We start from the raw sequence: 16,149 nt of genomic DNA, 5'->3' as shown, positions 1-16,149 counted from the left end.
TATATTTTGTAATCATTTGCTGTGGAGCATGCAGATTATACTGCAAATGCATGATGGGATACTCCTATCAGCTGCTGTGAGCGTTGTCATTTGGAACCTTGCATACTTCAACCAACCCATCTTTATGCCACATACTATTACTAATAATAATTTGGTTCTCATCTCCTCCCCTCAACTTCTTGGATTGGCCCATTAAATTTTGAGATATTTTTGAATATAATTTTATTACTCTATTATACTATTAGACTGTTCAGAGTAAGTGTATTAGAGAGCATGGATCTTTTTTATCCCATCTCTCAGAATCAATTGACACAAAGGGCCTTCTTGTATTCCACAAACATGTTAAGCAAGAGAATGGCTAGAAAACAAAACAGAAACACCTCTTTCTTCAGAACCAAATTATTTGTTATGTGGTCAAATTAGAATCCTAGAGTGTGACATGTTCCCACGAAATAAGCATAAAGTCGCAAGTTGGTGGTTTCGAGACCTTCCAATTGTTGAATTGCTGTGTGTTTGAAGATGCATGTTTAGTCAGTGGCATGTCCTTTGTGAATGGGGACATGCTGTACTCTGTGTTCAATTCTGTTCCCATTCACAAAGGACATAACACTGCCAAATACAGGTGTCTTCAAGCAAAACATCAGCTCAACAGTTGGAACGTATCGAAACTCCCAACTTGCGACTTTACCCTCATTTTGTGGGAGCAGGTCACAAGTGATTTCTGGTTGTAGCCAACTAGAAATGAAACAGTACAAATAAAATCCACTTGTGGAATGATATTATGATCATTTGTATGAGCCAATCTATTTATTTTATGGTATTACAGCTTTTACAGACAGAGAATTACAGGGGTATTGACCTTTTTCCTCTATCCCACAATGCACTATTCTAGGGGGGGTATGATGCAGTTCATCAACCTCATAGATCGTGTGCATCCGATGGTCTTTGCAATTATTTTGTCTTACTATGGGCATACTGATTCCATATATGCGGATTATCGTAAAGGCCATCGATGTTACTAATTATGCAATTATTGAATACACGAGTGATGCAGTTACGGAGCGATGCAGAACATCTGTGTAAGAGATTTTGTTTACGTTTTATTTTCATCTCCGAAAAAAAGTGAAACGGACACCGGCAAAATATCACTGCGTGTCCCGTCATTAGTTTTTCACCTCTAGGTCTATAAAATGTATACAAAGTTAGGTTTCAATAACAGGAAACTTTTTTTCCTGACGACACCATGTCAATAAGGCATAGAAATCTTGTTTTTTTGCCCCCGAAAAGGTATTAGTGATTGTGCGCCATTATCATGATTATCGGTGATTCCTTTTTTGTGATGAAGGCACCAGCCGAAATGTCCATATTCCAGAATGTAATGAACATAACTCTGTACTCCGCCAGAGGAGATGATGTACATGTATTTTGCGACACTCATATCCCCTGGAATAGTGCATGATGGGAAAGAGGGAAAAAGGTCTATTGAAGTGTATGGTTCAATTATAGAGAAGATATCTAATCTTACACTTCCCACAATGCATTTCTCCCCTGTAGTAATTTGCAATTCGGTGCAACATGGGTTGATAGTCACAAGAAATACCTCGAATTGCAAGATCTCGATGAGCTCTGTTAATTGAGATATTTTTTGTTACTATCAACCCATGCTGCACTGAATTGCCAATCCGCATAAGGAAGAAAAGCCTTATGGTGCAACATGGGTTGATAGTCACAAGAAATACCTCGAATTGCAAGATCTCGATGAGCTCTGTTAATTGAGATATTTTTTGTTACTATCAACCCATGCTGCACTGAATTGCCAATCCGTACAAGGAAGAAAAGCCTTATGGGAAGTGTTAGATATCTTTTCTGGACTCAATCTTATTTCCAAAATTTCAGTTGATTTGGACATACCCTATCGGCCACTGTTGAGTTGTAATTTCCAGCTGTTGACATTATAAAGTCCTAGAATTCTGTTGGTATAAAAATCTCAACTTTTTTTGATTAAGTTGAGGGCCATATGAGGCTGTTTTAATACACTACGAAACTGAAACATTGAAAATTTGTTATGGAGATTTCCAGAGTTAGTTTTATATTATCATTTTGATTTCAGTGCCTTGGTTTTTTATACTGATAACTGAACAATTAAAGCCACTTTTACACACCCAAAGAAGCTTTGGAGCATAATACTATGATTTTATTATTTCCCAAAAAGTATGAAATCGTATTGTTAACAACTGTCAGGAAGGTTTACTGGTAATTTAAAAGCCAAAATAATGAGGTAATATGAAAGAAAACCCACTTGCTATCTTTATGGGGGATAAATGTTTTATCAAGACGATTAATGTTTTATCACTTGAGACATTTGAGGCACTACAAAGCACAATGAATTTGGCTGATTCCAATTAGGTGTAGGTAAAATATGCAAAAAAATAAGGTTAAATAATCAACCAAAATAATTGTATTAAAGAAATCATCCATAATGGCTGTAAAGGCACTTTCAGACATCCGTTGAGAACCAAAAGATATGTTTTGGCTTGTAGCTTTAAACTGTCTTTAAAAAGTCATTGTATTCTTCAATGGTACTCTTGGCAATTTCTTGGCAAAATTCTTCATCCGGTAGTGTCACCATACTCTTCAGTGAGACGTAACCCGTTTCTTTGGGATCATACTGGGCACGGCCAAGATGCTCAAGAAACTGTAAATAAGAAGAAAAAAAAAATATTAATGGTAACTTACAGACAGCTGTCATACACTAGAGTACAAAGATTGGAGTATTCCAGTTAATATACACACACCACTTATGGAAGACATGACCTTAATCTCCTACACAGGGAGTGGGGATTTCAAATGGGTTTATCTAAATGGGTGATTCCATTTGAAATCTACACTCCTTGTGTGGGAGATTAAAGTCATGTCTTCCACAGGGGGTGTATGGATTTCACCTGGAATACCCCATTTACATTTTAAGGTAGGTAGTCCGGTTGCATGGTGTTTTCAACCTCACATCAAGGCCCGTCCCTAATTCTTAAATTAGGCATTATTTTACTTTTTAAAGCTGTAAAATGCGTTTGATAAAGGCCTTTGAACTTTTTTAAATTCAATTTTTTCATTTATTTATTGCAAAAAACCAAAAAACAATCTAGGCCTTAGGCGGGGTGGTTATCACCAAACCATGTTCTGTCTCATGTCAAGTAAGGCCATGTTGGATTTCGCAGTGGCAGTTTCGAATCCCCCGCAATAACCTAATCGTGTGGCCATACGGTAGCAACGCAACCACGTAAACGTACTGATTCTAATCTGCTAACTGCGAAATGCAACATGGTGTTACTCTCAACTTGAGACAAGTCACACTATATATACAATGTTTCTGTACATATTGCTGAAACAAAACATATTCCAGGTCTAAAATTTCACAGGGGTCACTAGAAAGACAAGCTTTCACCTTGTACCAAAATCAAAATGGGATAAACTTAATCAAGAAAATGGGGTAAAGTTTTGGTTTTGTCTGAGCAACACTAAAATGGCCATATCTCCTTAACCGCAAACTTTGTCTAATTATGATGGGGTTACGTTTTCAGCATAATAAAGCTCTGAGAATGGCTCATGTAAAGAAATTTGAAAACGAAATTTAGCTTGATAATCGCATTTAAGGCTGGCATTTTCGGTCGGGTAACCGGGTACCCGCCCGAGATTACATTACCCGGGTATGAAATACCCTCCCCGGTTACCCGAAATTCAAAATGCATTCAAATTCAATACATTTTGAAATCATTAATAGAGTATGACATGAATACAAAGTATCAATTTTCATATAAAAATAACAAAATATCTTGAAATTTTTTTATTTTTTTTTAGGTCAACCATGAATGATCCTGGCATTTAGGTCTAGGTCCAGAGACACTGCAAAACCGAAAAAATAAAAAAACTTAAAACAAAATTACCCGAAAATGCCAGGCCTAATCGCATTACAAATGCTTACCTTATGTCTTTCTTGAATCTGATGAGCCCTGGAATTGAAGACTTGGGGATTGTTGAGGATCAGCTTGTGTGGAATACCCATGTCATTGTGAAGGTAATCAAACACTGTGATCAGCTTATACTTGCCTGAAAAAAACCCAGGAAGAAATGGTATAATTGTGGGTATTCATGTTTCCCTGCAGTACATAGTGGAACAAATCAGTGCTTGTGCGCGACACTAAAAGACACTAGACTAATATCAAATGCTTTATGCAGAGGTGTCCCTACGTTTCAGAAGGAGAATAAAAAGGAGTAGCCAGTGGGTAAATCCAATAATGGCCCATTTTTGGCCGACAGAATTTGTCAAATTATTGCCCCAAAACTTTTTTCACTGAGAGGGAGGGTCGTAGCAAGTTGGCAACCCCAGAAAAAATATCAGCAGCTTTTCTTTTGTTTACATATTGCTAGTGCAACAGGCAACTGGTAACGAGTAGTTGTGCTATAATAGAGCCGAGTAGCCAGCATTTTCATTTTCGGACATTCTGCTTGATGTTGTGACAAACTGATTTGCCACGATCGATGTGCTGTCGTCAAGCCCGGGGGGGGGTACTCAGTACAAATGACCATATAGGGACGTGCATAAATATGGGTAGCATTTTCAGCCTTCTGGTATATCAATGACCCTTTTTCAAAGCCTATTTTGGTATATGAATGGGTCCTTTTTTCAAAATTTTCTCAATTTTTCGGAAAACAGCCCAAATTTTCCTTAATCTAGCCAAAATTTTCCCAAAATTTTAGGAAAATTTGTAAAAACTAAGACAATTTTGGGTAAATTTGGCGAAAATTTTGACTTTTGGTATATCAATGGGTCCAAATTTCTTGAAAAATTGGTATATTTATGGGTCTACTTCCAAAATCTCAGCGGCACGTCCCTACCAAAACCAAACTTGAGTACCCCCCCGGGTCGTCAAGAGCCTGACTACATTTTTTGTACCTCAATTATCCTCCCATACCTAACAGTGCCAAAGGCTGCAAAGGGAGTCTGGCATCACCTTCTCTATTTCTGTGGTCACTCATAAATAATGCAAGATGTTCAGCAAGAGGGGGGCGCTATGCCACTCCACTGGTGCATATTAAAGGTTACCAGAAAATATTTAAATGTTGGATTGTCACAACAAACATTGTAGCCCAAAATTTTTTCATGTGCTGCAAAATGGTCATGTCTTATATTTTTAGGTGAGATCAAATCTCAGCCTCACATCCCTGCCCAATCTAAAATTGAAACACCCCCACCCCTGGTTACCAACCTGTCACCTACCTCTAGTGAGTATCCTTGGATGACTGACAACCAACGATTTCACCTCATCCATATAAAAACCAAACTGTTGTTTCAATACAAAGATATTTTCTTTTGCTTTCTCCAATGTCTGTGTTGCCAACTGTGAAAAGAATTGATTATGAAAACTACCATTTAAGAAAGTTTTACACCACAGCTTCTCAACTAGTTTATTTGAAGTGCCAACTGGAAAATTTTAGAAATCATGAAGTGCCAATATGTGACATGATCAAGAGGAATGAGTCGGATGTCGCTAATATTGGTTTTCAGATATTGGCAAAAACAGTGTTCAAATTCTTTTGTTTTATATTGTTTCCAGCCATTGATAAATTGCTCATAACTCTGTAACTAGATGTCCGATTATGATGGGATTTGCATCAAAATGTAGCATTTATAAACTGCCAGAAAATGATGTAAAAACCTTCTAATTGAAAATTACTGACATGCGACTCATTCCCCTTGATCATGTCACATATGTCAAGGGAGGACTTTGCGAGGCAGCGTGTGTACATAGTGGGTAAGGTGAAGTGGGTACTTTAACAGGGGTCCCGGGGGAAAAGCCCCCGGAAGCTCCTGGATTTTAAAGTTTTTAAAAGGCCCAGATTGGGTATTTTCACCCCTTTTATGTTCAACATTTATGTGAAAAAATTATCAAAATTACTGTGCGCCACTTTGACTGATCCCAAGCGCCACAAGTGGCGCACATGCCGCCAGTTGAGAGGGCCTGTTTTACACTATGGTTTGATCAATTTGGATGAATCCTTGGTGCAAGATATTCATGAGTTGGAACATGGAAATAGTAGATGAGAAGGAACCACAACAAACCATCATCAAAGTTCCAAACACATGTACTTCACGTTTCTATACACTTCAACCGCTATTGTTATATCATAATCCTCGGGATTATATCCCAACACGATGGTCATCGGTGACCTAACATTTCTTTTCTATGACATGACATTTTCAATTTTTAGGCTGCAGTCAAGCGACCATTGCTTATAGACTAAATACGGCTTTGTGAGCAGGAAAGGGCGGGAAATATGAATGGGACATATGAGATAACATAGCCAAAAATAATGCCTTGTGGGAAGGATGTATTACCAAAATCGGAAGTAGAAAGTCATATATTTGAAACATTTAGGGGCAAATTTACCTGGGGCTCATATGAAGGGAATTTGATAGAATTGATTTTCCGTTTGTCTTATGATAGAATCTGTTCCCATTTTTCAGAAACAACCAGAACAACTTGTTTTATACCTTTACATTTTAATTAAATTTGGGGTCAGCGAAAATACGATTATCCTTACAAAATGTAAAACTTTTTCAAAAGTGCCTTTAGATTAAATTTCCCAATATTTGAATTGTTTTGACTTCTCTGCATCTGAAAATGCAGAAACTTGTTGCAAATGTTTACAGAATCCAGTCTAAATGAACGTTAAAAGTGCGCTTTATCAACCAAGGTCACAACAACCGGTTCAAAATTTGTTTGTTCGCAAAGATTTATCGCTATGAATTTCCAGTTATGCTACCAAATCATGCTGATGGCGGCAATATGAGTGTCCTCAAAAGGGAATTTGTTGAGTCTTCTTCCTTTGTAATGAAGAAGGGATTAGTCACAGGCGATCGATTTCTTTGTGATTCCTTTTCATCTACTATTTCCATGGTTGGACTAATGTAAAGACTTTAAGCAGCTTATGGAATAAAGAGCTGTATAATCCTTCAATAGGAGATTGCTGTGCTAGGCTTATTGCGTGCAGTTTTACATGAAGGATGAACCCAATAAGAGTTTATGGGTGGAATTTCATAAATCTTTTTGGACGGAATATTTAATCTTATTCCCTTGCGTTGGTGCTCTCCAGACAGGGTCTAATTCTGCATAAAACCGGGCAACGTTATTTCTATAGATCTGCTGCGCATTCAAATTGCATTGTATTGCATCGTAATTTCATTTGTGTCTATGCTAATTATGTTTACACAACATGAACTCACATGTTTTCAAGCAAATTCGCCGATAATAGGTGATCAAAAGCGATCGGAATGTTACAAAAGTACAGATCGCATTCAGCTTACTTCATATGAGATGATCTTTGGAAAAATACGGCATAATTTGTCTTGGTGTTTGCGGAATGCCATGCCGTAATTTATTAATATGTTGCGGCAATTCATGATTGACAACTAACAATCGGCGTGTCCTTCAGATCCTCCACTGTCAATTTCTTATCCACTCACTAATCCTCACAAAAGCTTTGTGTTGATTACGTAATGTGTGGAGGCAAATTGCAATAAGTACAATGAGTAGGGCGGGCTCCAAGGCGGGTTTCTTCTTCATCTTACGTAACAGTATTGTTCTCCAAAAAAACCCGGAAGCTTGTCGTTTGGAGCTCTAGCTGAAATACAGCAAGATAATGTAAGATAGTAAATGTAAACCTGTATTTTAGCTAGAGTATCTCGAGCTAGTGCTCTCCCCTTTTCCTGGAATGCAAATTGTGTTCCCTCCCCATTCCCCTATCTCCTCTCCACCACCACCCACCCTCATGTAAATGTTGTTAATTGGATATCAAAATTGATTCTCATGAACTGACGTGTGATTTTGGTGCATTTTCCAATCATTTTTCAAAATGCATCCAAAGCGGAAAATTTATTCACTTTTCTGGTCCCTAAATATTGTCCCTCCCAAAAAATTAGGATAGGTTGTGTGAACAAAATTGAATTCCTGCTTTGCTGCAGTAAGCTTACCTTTGGGCATGCAGTGATTATCTGTCGCAGTTCCTCTCCGGTCAAGTGAAAAGTTTTCTGGTAAAATCCTAGTCTGTTATCAAGCCTTTCAACCTAATAAAGAAAGGAGGAGAGAAGGTTAAAATCAATCATGTGATCCATGGAATCCTCTTGTGTTGCTCTATGGGGTTTGATTCTCACACAAGTGCTATAGTTTTCACAAAGTACAAAACTATAGCATTAATCATGTACCCATTTCAGAATGTAGGTCTGTTTTAATTTTTCAAATATACTGTGGGGTGATACTGAAAAAAAAGATGTTTGCAATGATCAAAAACAGCTGCACACATGTCATAGGGAGTAGTTGTGAGAATGAGGATCAGGTCAGGTATCTGCAGAAATAAGCATAGAAATAGACATAACATCACTGGGCAGGTAAAACCTCCTGTGTCATTGGCAGTCTCTTGGCAGTTTTGTTTTAAACATGTTCAAGGGCCACTAGTACAAGTACATAGGAGGTCATTTCTGCACAATGACGAAGTAATAATCTTGAGGAATTGCCAGGTGGCAGCTATTCCCTTCACTCCCCGCTAAGAATTGAGCTGATGGGCATCTGTCGTAAGTGTCATGATAGCTCAGACAGGACATAATTTAGTGTCAGAATATTTCATAGCAAAATTGCAACAAAGTTTTCATTTGTACAATACGTATTGCAATGCGGCATACATTTTGCAGCAAGATGCTAGATGCAATGTCAGGCGGCGAGTGGCATGATAGAGCAACTTGTGAAACCGCCCGGCCGTATGGCATTTTCCATATACTCGGTTAATTTTGTGGGGTTCATTATCGAACCCCAATGGTTTTAGCTTGTATTTATATTATTTATTAACATAAGCCTATTTGTTTGTGATATTTCAAGCGTTTTAAAATTTCAAAATAATCCCATTCAATTACACGGTTGACGATAGAAATTTACTAAATTTAGAGAATGCACAGCGACCACCACCTGATGCAATGTGATACTGGCTATATTATGCCCTGAGCTCGGATACAGGGTGTCTCTGAAAGAACAGTCCAGCAGAAATTGTATTTGTCTTTTTTAGTATTTTAATTCCTGAACCAAATAAGATTGAATATTTTATATCCAAAGATAAATTAACAGATTGTGGCTTTAACACAATTTTTTATTAAAAAAAATATGTGGTAACTACACTTTATCAGGAAAGAACATCCACTATTCCATTCTGTTTGGTTGTGGCCTAAAAAAATAAAAACATTTTCTGATGATACAGTTCTTTCAGAGACACCCTGTAATAGTAATAAGAAGGCAAAGTTCACTTACTGGAAAACACAGGATATATGGAGCCCTGTTGACAATCTGTGCAATGGCTGTCTGGTCAAATTTCTTTGACGTCAAATACTTGACCCTCTTCTCTAAATTCTCCTGATCCTCTAGCAAAATATGAGGGTTCTTTGTCAAAAATTTGCCCAAACTGTCACTTTCTACACCGACAAAATGCAGAAAAGATATCTTCTCGGTAACATCAGGGTCAAAGTTCATCTTCAAGATCTTCTCGCCGACTCCTCCACGTCGCTTTTCCACTTTGGAGAGATCTACCCCAAGTTGGATCAGTTTTTGGAGGACTTCAGATTGCTCCACATAACTAGCTAGTGTGTATGAAATTGGCATGAGAGGTTGTTCTGCATATTCTTCGACAGCTTTTGGTACCTTCCTTTTGGCTAGTACATCACGTTCGTCTTCCGATTCCGAAGGGACGGCATCAAGGGTAAATTCATCTGCATCGGATCCTTGCATTACTGTCACCTCCTGTGCAGTCTCTACTGGCTTTTGTATTTCATTTACTTCAGGGCTGACATTGGCAATCACAGGGTTGACATTACTGGCTTCCTCTCTGTCAGTTATATCTTGATCTTTAGCTTCAACATCAGAATTAAATTTTGATATACTTGTGTGCACATTTTTGCAACATAGAGATTTGTTTGTAAGAAAATTACTTGAGCAAGTTCCTGACAAAAATAACTTATTGATAGGAGATTTGCCATGTAATGTTAGTTTTCTTTGATGTCCCAATATTACTGATGAAGCTTCCGAGCACAATTCCAGTTTTCGCATGGATATAATGCATTGATGTGAATGACGACTGCTGCTATAGTTACACATTCCCATAATGCATTGTGGTGACTGCGTGAGGAGTGATCTGGTTGTTAGATACAGAGGTCTGACATGCAATGAAGACATTTTTGAGCAAATAATCTTCGCCATTTTGGTTGACATTCAAACCTGTTTAAAAAAAAAGGAAACAAACTTGTTAAAAATGGGTCATTCCATGCTAACTTATTACCAGGGGATGTTTTTCTACTTTTTGTGTATGAATAGAAATCAATGAGAAATGAAACAGCTGAAAATTTGAGCTTCTGGCTCTGTTTTGTTTGTTTGAACACCGTCACATCGACAATTTGAAATTACAAAGGGGGGATCGGCACGAAAAATGTGTTATCGTACAAAAGTAGGAATTTACAGGGTCATTTCTCCCAAACTACACACCTAGAACATTAATATTCATTACCCAGATGTCTTTTTGGGGATGTCAAAGACATATCTTCCTTCTAATGCACTATTCAGGTACTTCCCCCACCCCCATAATTTTTGGACTGACTAAATTTTTAATTTAGAAATTTGTCCAAAAATTCCCTAAGATAGGGGGTGTGGAAAGTACATTCCCATCCCCTGGGGATACCTGTAAGCATTATATGCCCCCTCTATCCTGTTGAATTCCTACCATCCAATCCCCGGGTTTCAGGGTTGGCAGATTACAAAATGCTGCATGGAGACATGCCCTTATGTGTCAGAGCATTTCATGAGTTTAGCATTTCCATGCTCTGGTGAATGATAATACTGGTATACAGCTATGTACTAAAGTGAAATAAAATGCAATGCAATGTACATGTATATGTTCAAGCCACAATCATCCAAGTGTGATCTTTTTTACAAATTAAACTGTACATTCATACATGTGGGAATTTTGAAAAACATTTGTACTGTTTCCCTTTAAGGGGGTACTACACTCCTGTCAAATTTTGTGCCTATTTTTGCATTTTTCACAAAAATTATAGCACATTGGTGACAAGTAAGATATGTATAGGCAAGGACTACAACTACTGTACTGAACCTTCAGCAACTCAAAGCAAGTACAGTAGTTATTGATTTATTGATCAAATATTGGTTTTCCCTCATTTTTGACTGTAACTCCACAACTGGTGTCTGTGCTGAAATAAAATTTCCAGTGCAGTAGTTGTAGTCAATTGCCCCTATAATATGGCCGTGTGTTTTGAACTCGCCACCCTTAGCGTTACATCACGAATTTTTACACCAATCAAGTTTCAAATTAGAATATCTCCACAACTATCAACCCTAAACTAGCAAAAGTATACATTTTTGGAAAGCTGAAGGCAAAAGCAATTTAAATATACACATTTCAACTCATTGTACAGGGTGACCTTGAAGTTATACAGGGTGGAATAAAAATTTCCAAATAAAAATGGGTCACTTGATGCATTGCTTGTTACTAACTTGCAATTATAAACTGAAAGTAAACAACATTGATTTGGTTAGAGGTAAACTGAAAGTAAACAACATTGATTTGGTTAGAGGTTAGGGGGACCCTACTGAACAAAAAGAAAAAAAATCACAGCTGTTTGGTAATCTCGGAATACAGGGTGTCCCAAAATATGTTCAAATTGTTTTACAATTCAACATATTTTGAACTGAAACATTTTACCCCTAACCCATACAGAAAAAGTAAGTCCATATTTAGATTCCTCATCAAATTTCCTCTCAGAAAATGTAAACTTTGACTATGATAGGATAAGTAATTAAAAATTTACAGCAACTTTTTTATTTTGAAGACATCCGCATTGCTTACTACAGTTTTTAATATGAAAACGGGTAGTTTTGTACATAAAAGTTTGCATTTTATAGACTAAACCAATCATAAAGAGCTCAAAATGATTAAAACAATTAGCAGAATTAATAATCTTTCAAAAGAGCTCTTAACCATGTCTGTAGCCCATATGGATGCAAAGATATGATCAGTTGATTCAACACGCACACACAAAATCTTTATTTCTCATAGACTTTGCACATACCGCCACCGCCTCAACCGCCACCGTCTCAACAACCACCTCGGCCATTCTGCACTCAAACAACTGTAACTCCACTATCTTAGCTGATAAATAATTCTCCTTTGGAGGTCTGTTAGGGCACTCATTTAGCTACAAAATGACACCAAACACACTACAATACCTTTTGTTTAAGCAGATATACCAATTTGAACGAGTCTCGATTTGGAAAAGCATAACAAAACCACCATTTTTGGGTGGCGAGTTCAAAACGCGTGGCCATATACATATCTTACTTGTCCCCAATGCACTATAATTTTTGAGAAAAATGCAAGAATGGGCACAAAATTTGGCAGGGGGTAAAGTACCCCCTTAAATTAAGCCTATTTAAAAATAAAAATAAATTTATTTTACACTATTTTGGCCCATGATCTGGTTGAATTTTGGTGGAAAAGGGGCTCCCGTGCTCTTTTTTTTTCCTTTGCCCTCCAGATTTTCTCTTCCTTTTTTTGCCAGAGGGGCACTTTTTTTTTTCATTTTTTGTCAGGGGTGGCACTCTGCCCCCCTTGCCCCCCTGCTGGCTACGCTACTGCCGCTAGGGCACACGCTCTCCCCATTTTTGACGGCACGTCATGCAATCAATAATCACCAGCACATGTCCGTACCAGACCGACCACAGAAGCATTAAAACATTTACTTCAGTACTTTCTTCATTCACTCATCCATGCATCATCATACAGGGAATTGCCATGCTTATGCTATTGGCATTACATAAATAATGACACTCACGGGTGCACTACACTAAATCCTTCCGCATTTGGTGTAACCTTCAAAGTTCCGGTAAAAAATAGCACCTATGCGAAATATATCGGCGTCCCGAGGGAACCAAATTTGAGTGACTCTTGGTTGTTTTGATAAAAAAGATAGAATAGGAGCTCAACATTACATATCTGTTCAGAAAATTTTCTGAATCGAATGTGCATGGGTAATAGGCCCTCGGAACAATATCATGTCCGGAACTGGTAAGGAGGCGAGCGTGTCGGCTGAAATTCGGGATGGCGCTGTTCAGGAGTTCAGTATCTCTCAAGTTTGTCTTAACTTGTCCCAAAAATTAAATTTAAATAAAAGTTTAATCTTTATTTAAGACATTGGTTTGATCAAAATATTAAAAATGTTGTTACATGGGGTAGAAAAACAAACTTACTTTCTTGTATTTTCCCGTGTATTTCAATGGGACGATTATTTAGTGGTGTGTGCACTTCGAAGACTCATTTTTAAATGCTATGGACATGATTAATACCTGATTTTAAGTGCCAAAAAGTTGAGATTTTTGACTGAAACTGATGTCTTTGCAAAGAAAAAAAGTCTGTTTTTCTATTTCCGTCTACAAACACGCGATTTCATTCTTAAACGCACGAGAAATTAGCTTCAAAACGCAAGTTCCGTTGAATTGACAATTTAAGACCGTGCTTGAAATTGAGCTATTTTGGCCCCAATATCATAGAAGTGGTCACTTTTGGTTATCTCGGTGCTGCAAAAATGAAACATCTTTGGAATTATTTTGATGCAAAATGTAATTATAAGATCAAAACTCAATTATAACCGTTTTGAAAATAATCACTGAACCTTTAATTGGGTCTCAATAGACATTTAAAGTCAAAGCATACTATATTATGGCCTAATGATGACAAAATAACGGCATTTTTATCTCATGACCAAATGTTCAATTCCCAAGAGAGAAATTTATCAATTAATTCTAATGATGGGGTTTCTTAATTTTAGATCTTGCAAAAATAATACACGCAACTTGGAAATTTAACATTTTAGAGTGTCAAATTACCGCTCTATCTACCCATAACACCCCCACTTAAGGCATATGCCTATTGACACGTCCTTATATTATGAATGGTCTAAGAGTGGGGGGGGGGGGTGAAATGATCACATGTCGCTTTTCGGTCATGTTAAATTTGTGATTGTACATATATTTTTGTAAAAAAAGTCACTTTCCTGATGTTAATGGGATTATAAATACAGTTTAACATGGTCAAAATGTTGCTCTGGCCCTTGAATGCTGAAAATTGCGAAAAGTATCATATTTTCACTCAGTCCGAGCTTGTTTGGAGCCCTGTTTTATAACTTTGGAGTGACTAGCGATAAAAAGCAATTACACTTTTTTAGGATGTTGACCAATGATTCCAAAAATAAAGAATATCAAAAATATTTTTTCTTATAAGGGTGCACTACACTAAATCCTTCCGCATTTGGTGTAACCTTCAAAGTTCGGTAAAAAATAGCACCTATGCGAAATATATCGGCGTCCCGAGGGAACCAAATTTGAGTGACTCTTGGTTGTTTTGATAAAAAGATAGAATAGGAGCTCAACAGTACATATCTGTTCAGAAAATTTTCTGAATCGAATGTGCATGGGTAATAGGCCCTCGGAACAATATCATGCCCGGAACTGGTAAGGAGGCGAGCGTGTCGGCTGAAATTCGGGATGGCGCTGTTCAGGAGTTCGTATCTCTCAAGTTTGTCTTAACTTGTCTTGTTCGAGCATATTCTCTAATGCAAATCTTTGATTTGATTTGCGAGGGCATCCGTGAGCAAATTCGTGGCTAGTGTTTCTCGAGCAAAACTTGTCCCAAAAAATTAAATTTAAATAAAAGTTTAATCTTTATTTAAGACATTGGTTTGATCAAAATATTAAAAATGTTGTTACATGGGGTAGAAAAACAAACTTACTTTCTTGTATTTTCCCGTGTATTTCAATGGGACGATTATTTAGTGGTGTGTGCCCTCACACTGCATCATGATCATTCATGGACATGTGTATGCATGTATGACTCTCAAGTTTAACTTCACTTCAGTTCAGTCTACTCGCATGTAGCAGTTTTAGATTTACACCAATGAATACTTCCATATGTAATAGTACCTTAGGAATTCGTCTTAATAATGTTTTGGACTCCTACCTGCTAAACTTACGCAAAAATAGCGACAGATTTTCTTGTATATTTTCACATGTTGCAATTCAGTATGAATGTGCGCATGCGTAATTTTGCTATAGACAGCCCGTATGACTACAGCTGGAAACCAATAGGTGGCAGCATAACTAACATAATGAGTCTCACGGGGTGTTAGTCGTGATTTTTGTTTCTCACACTTGATGAATTAACATCACCTTCATCAGCAGATTATCCACCGGGGGAAATTTGCACATTTTTTACTGAAATATATAAAAACAGAACAAAGCAACACTTCCACAAATAATGCAAGGGGGAAAAATCGACCCAGTAGCCCAGAAAAAAAATCTGTTTCGGTGAGAATTTGCAAGAAATACAACATTTGGTCACACATGCACACCATCATACATGTACTTAAAATCCCCCTCCACCTCTGGGAATGGGATAAAACCAATAGGGCAAAACAACTTCAAATCATTCATTTCTGTAAAACACTTCAATTTCACAGCAACTTCATTTGGCGAATTGGCAAGAAGTCAACTTTTTATGACAATTTTTAAATTGTCATAAAAAGTTGACTTCTTAAAAATTTAAAAATTCATGAATTTGCATCCTCTTCCTATGTAAAACCATTATGAATTTAGCAGCAATTGAAGGCACTAGCGAAATTAGCGAAATGAAGTAGTTTAACAGTATTCTGAATCACCATCCATGTTCCTAAATTCTTATGTTACTGATTTGTCAGCTCACAACATAGTCTCCTGGATACAGTCATACTAGAGGCCTATAAAACCTAATAAAAGAAACACACATTTCAGGTAATTTAAAGTTCTTTTATTTTTGAAATTATTATTATGTAACAAAAGTAGTAGACTATGAGGAGTACAAACAAGGCCCTGTCTGCAATAGCTGCCAGGTGTCATATTTCATGTGCATATACAATACACAATACATGAATTGTCAAATGTCTATAAGGCAGCTATTAGAGATTCTAGCACTTACCCCTTAAGTCTTACTGATATTGCACTTTTTCTAGTTCTA

General features: G+C 37.2%; 1 protein-coding gene across 2 annotated transcripts; it reads right to left on the bottom strand.

Annotated features, from left to right (window-relative positions):
• Positions 1–779: 779 nt before the first annotated feature.
• Positions 780–15,246, bottom strand: LOC140162968 (transcription termination factor 3, mitochondrial-like). 2 transcript variants are annotated; one of them, XM_072186289.1, is made up of 6 exons: positions 15,118–15,246; positions 9,351–10,310; positions 8,030–8,122; positions 5,276–5,396; positions 3,980–4,104; positions 780–2,695 (listed from the first exon to the last, which is right to left on the bottom strand). In XM_072186289.1, the coding sequence occupies exons 2-6, from the start codon at positions 10,302–10,304 to the stop codon at positions 2,543–2,545; spliced, it is 1,446 nt and encodes a 481-aa protein (XP_072042390.1). In that variant the 5' UTR covers positions 10,305–10,310; positions 15,118–15,246; the 3' UTR covers positions 780–2,542. The 2 variants fall into 2 exon arrangements, with proteins under 2 accessions (XP_072042390.1, XP_072042391.1); XM_072186290.1 differs by having other exon boundaries at positions 15,081–15,191.
• Between the last annotated feature and the right edge of the window lie 903 nt (positions 15,247–16,149).

Source organism: Amphiura filiformis, chromosome 10 (assembly GCF_039555335.1).
Source record: "Amphiura filiformis chromosome 10, Afil_fr2py, whole genome shotgun sequence".
Taxonomy (NCBI): Eukaryota; Metazoa; Echinodermata; class Ophiuroidea; order Amphilepidida; family Amphiuridae; genus Amphiura; species Amphiura filiformis.
The sequence above is the reverse complement of the archived record's forward strand: the minus strand, read 5'-3'. Positions and strand labels throughout refer to the sequence as shown.

Bases quoted from the DNA above. Each gene is read 5' to 3' on its own strand.
- LOC140162968 (XM_072186289.1), bottom strand. From the start codon at position 10,304: ATGTCAACCAAAATGGCGAAGATTATTTGCTCAAAAATGTCTTCATTG. The intron at 5,397-8,029 runs GTAAGCTTACTG...TTCTTTTCACAG, and splicing joins TAATCACTGCATGCCCAAAG to TTGGCAACACAGACATTGGA. The intron at 4,105-5,275 runs GTAGGTGACAGG...GGTTTTTTTCAG, and splicing joins TCCAAGGATACTCACTAGAG to GCAAGTATAAGCTGATCACA.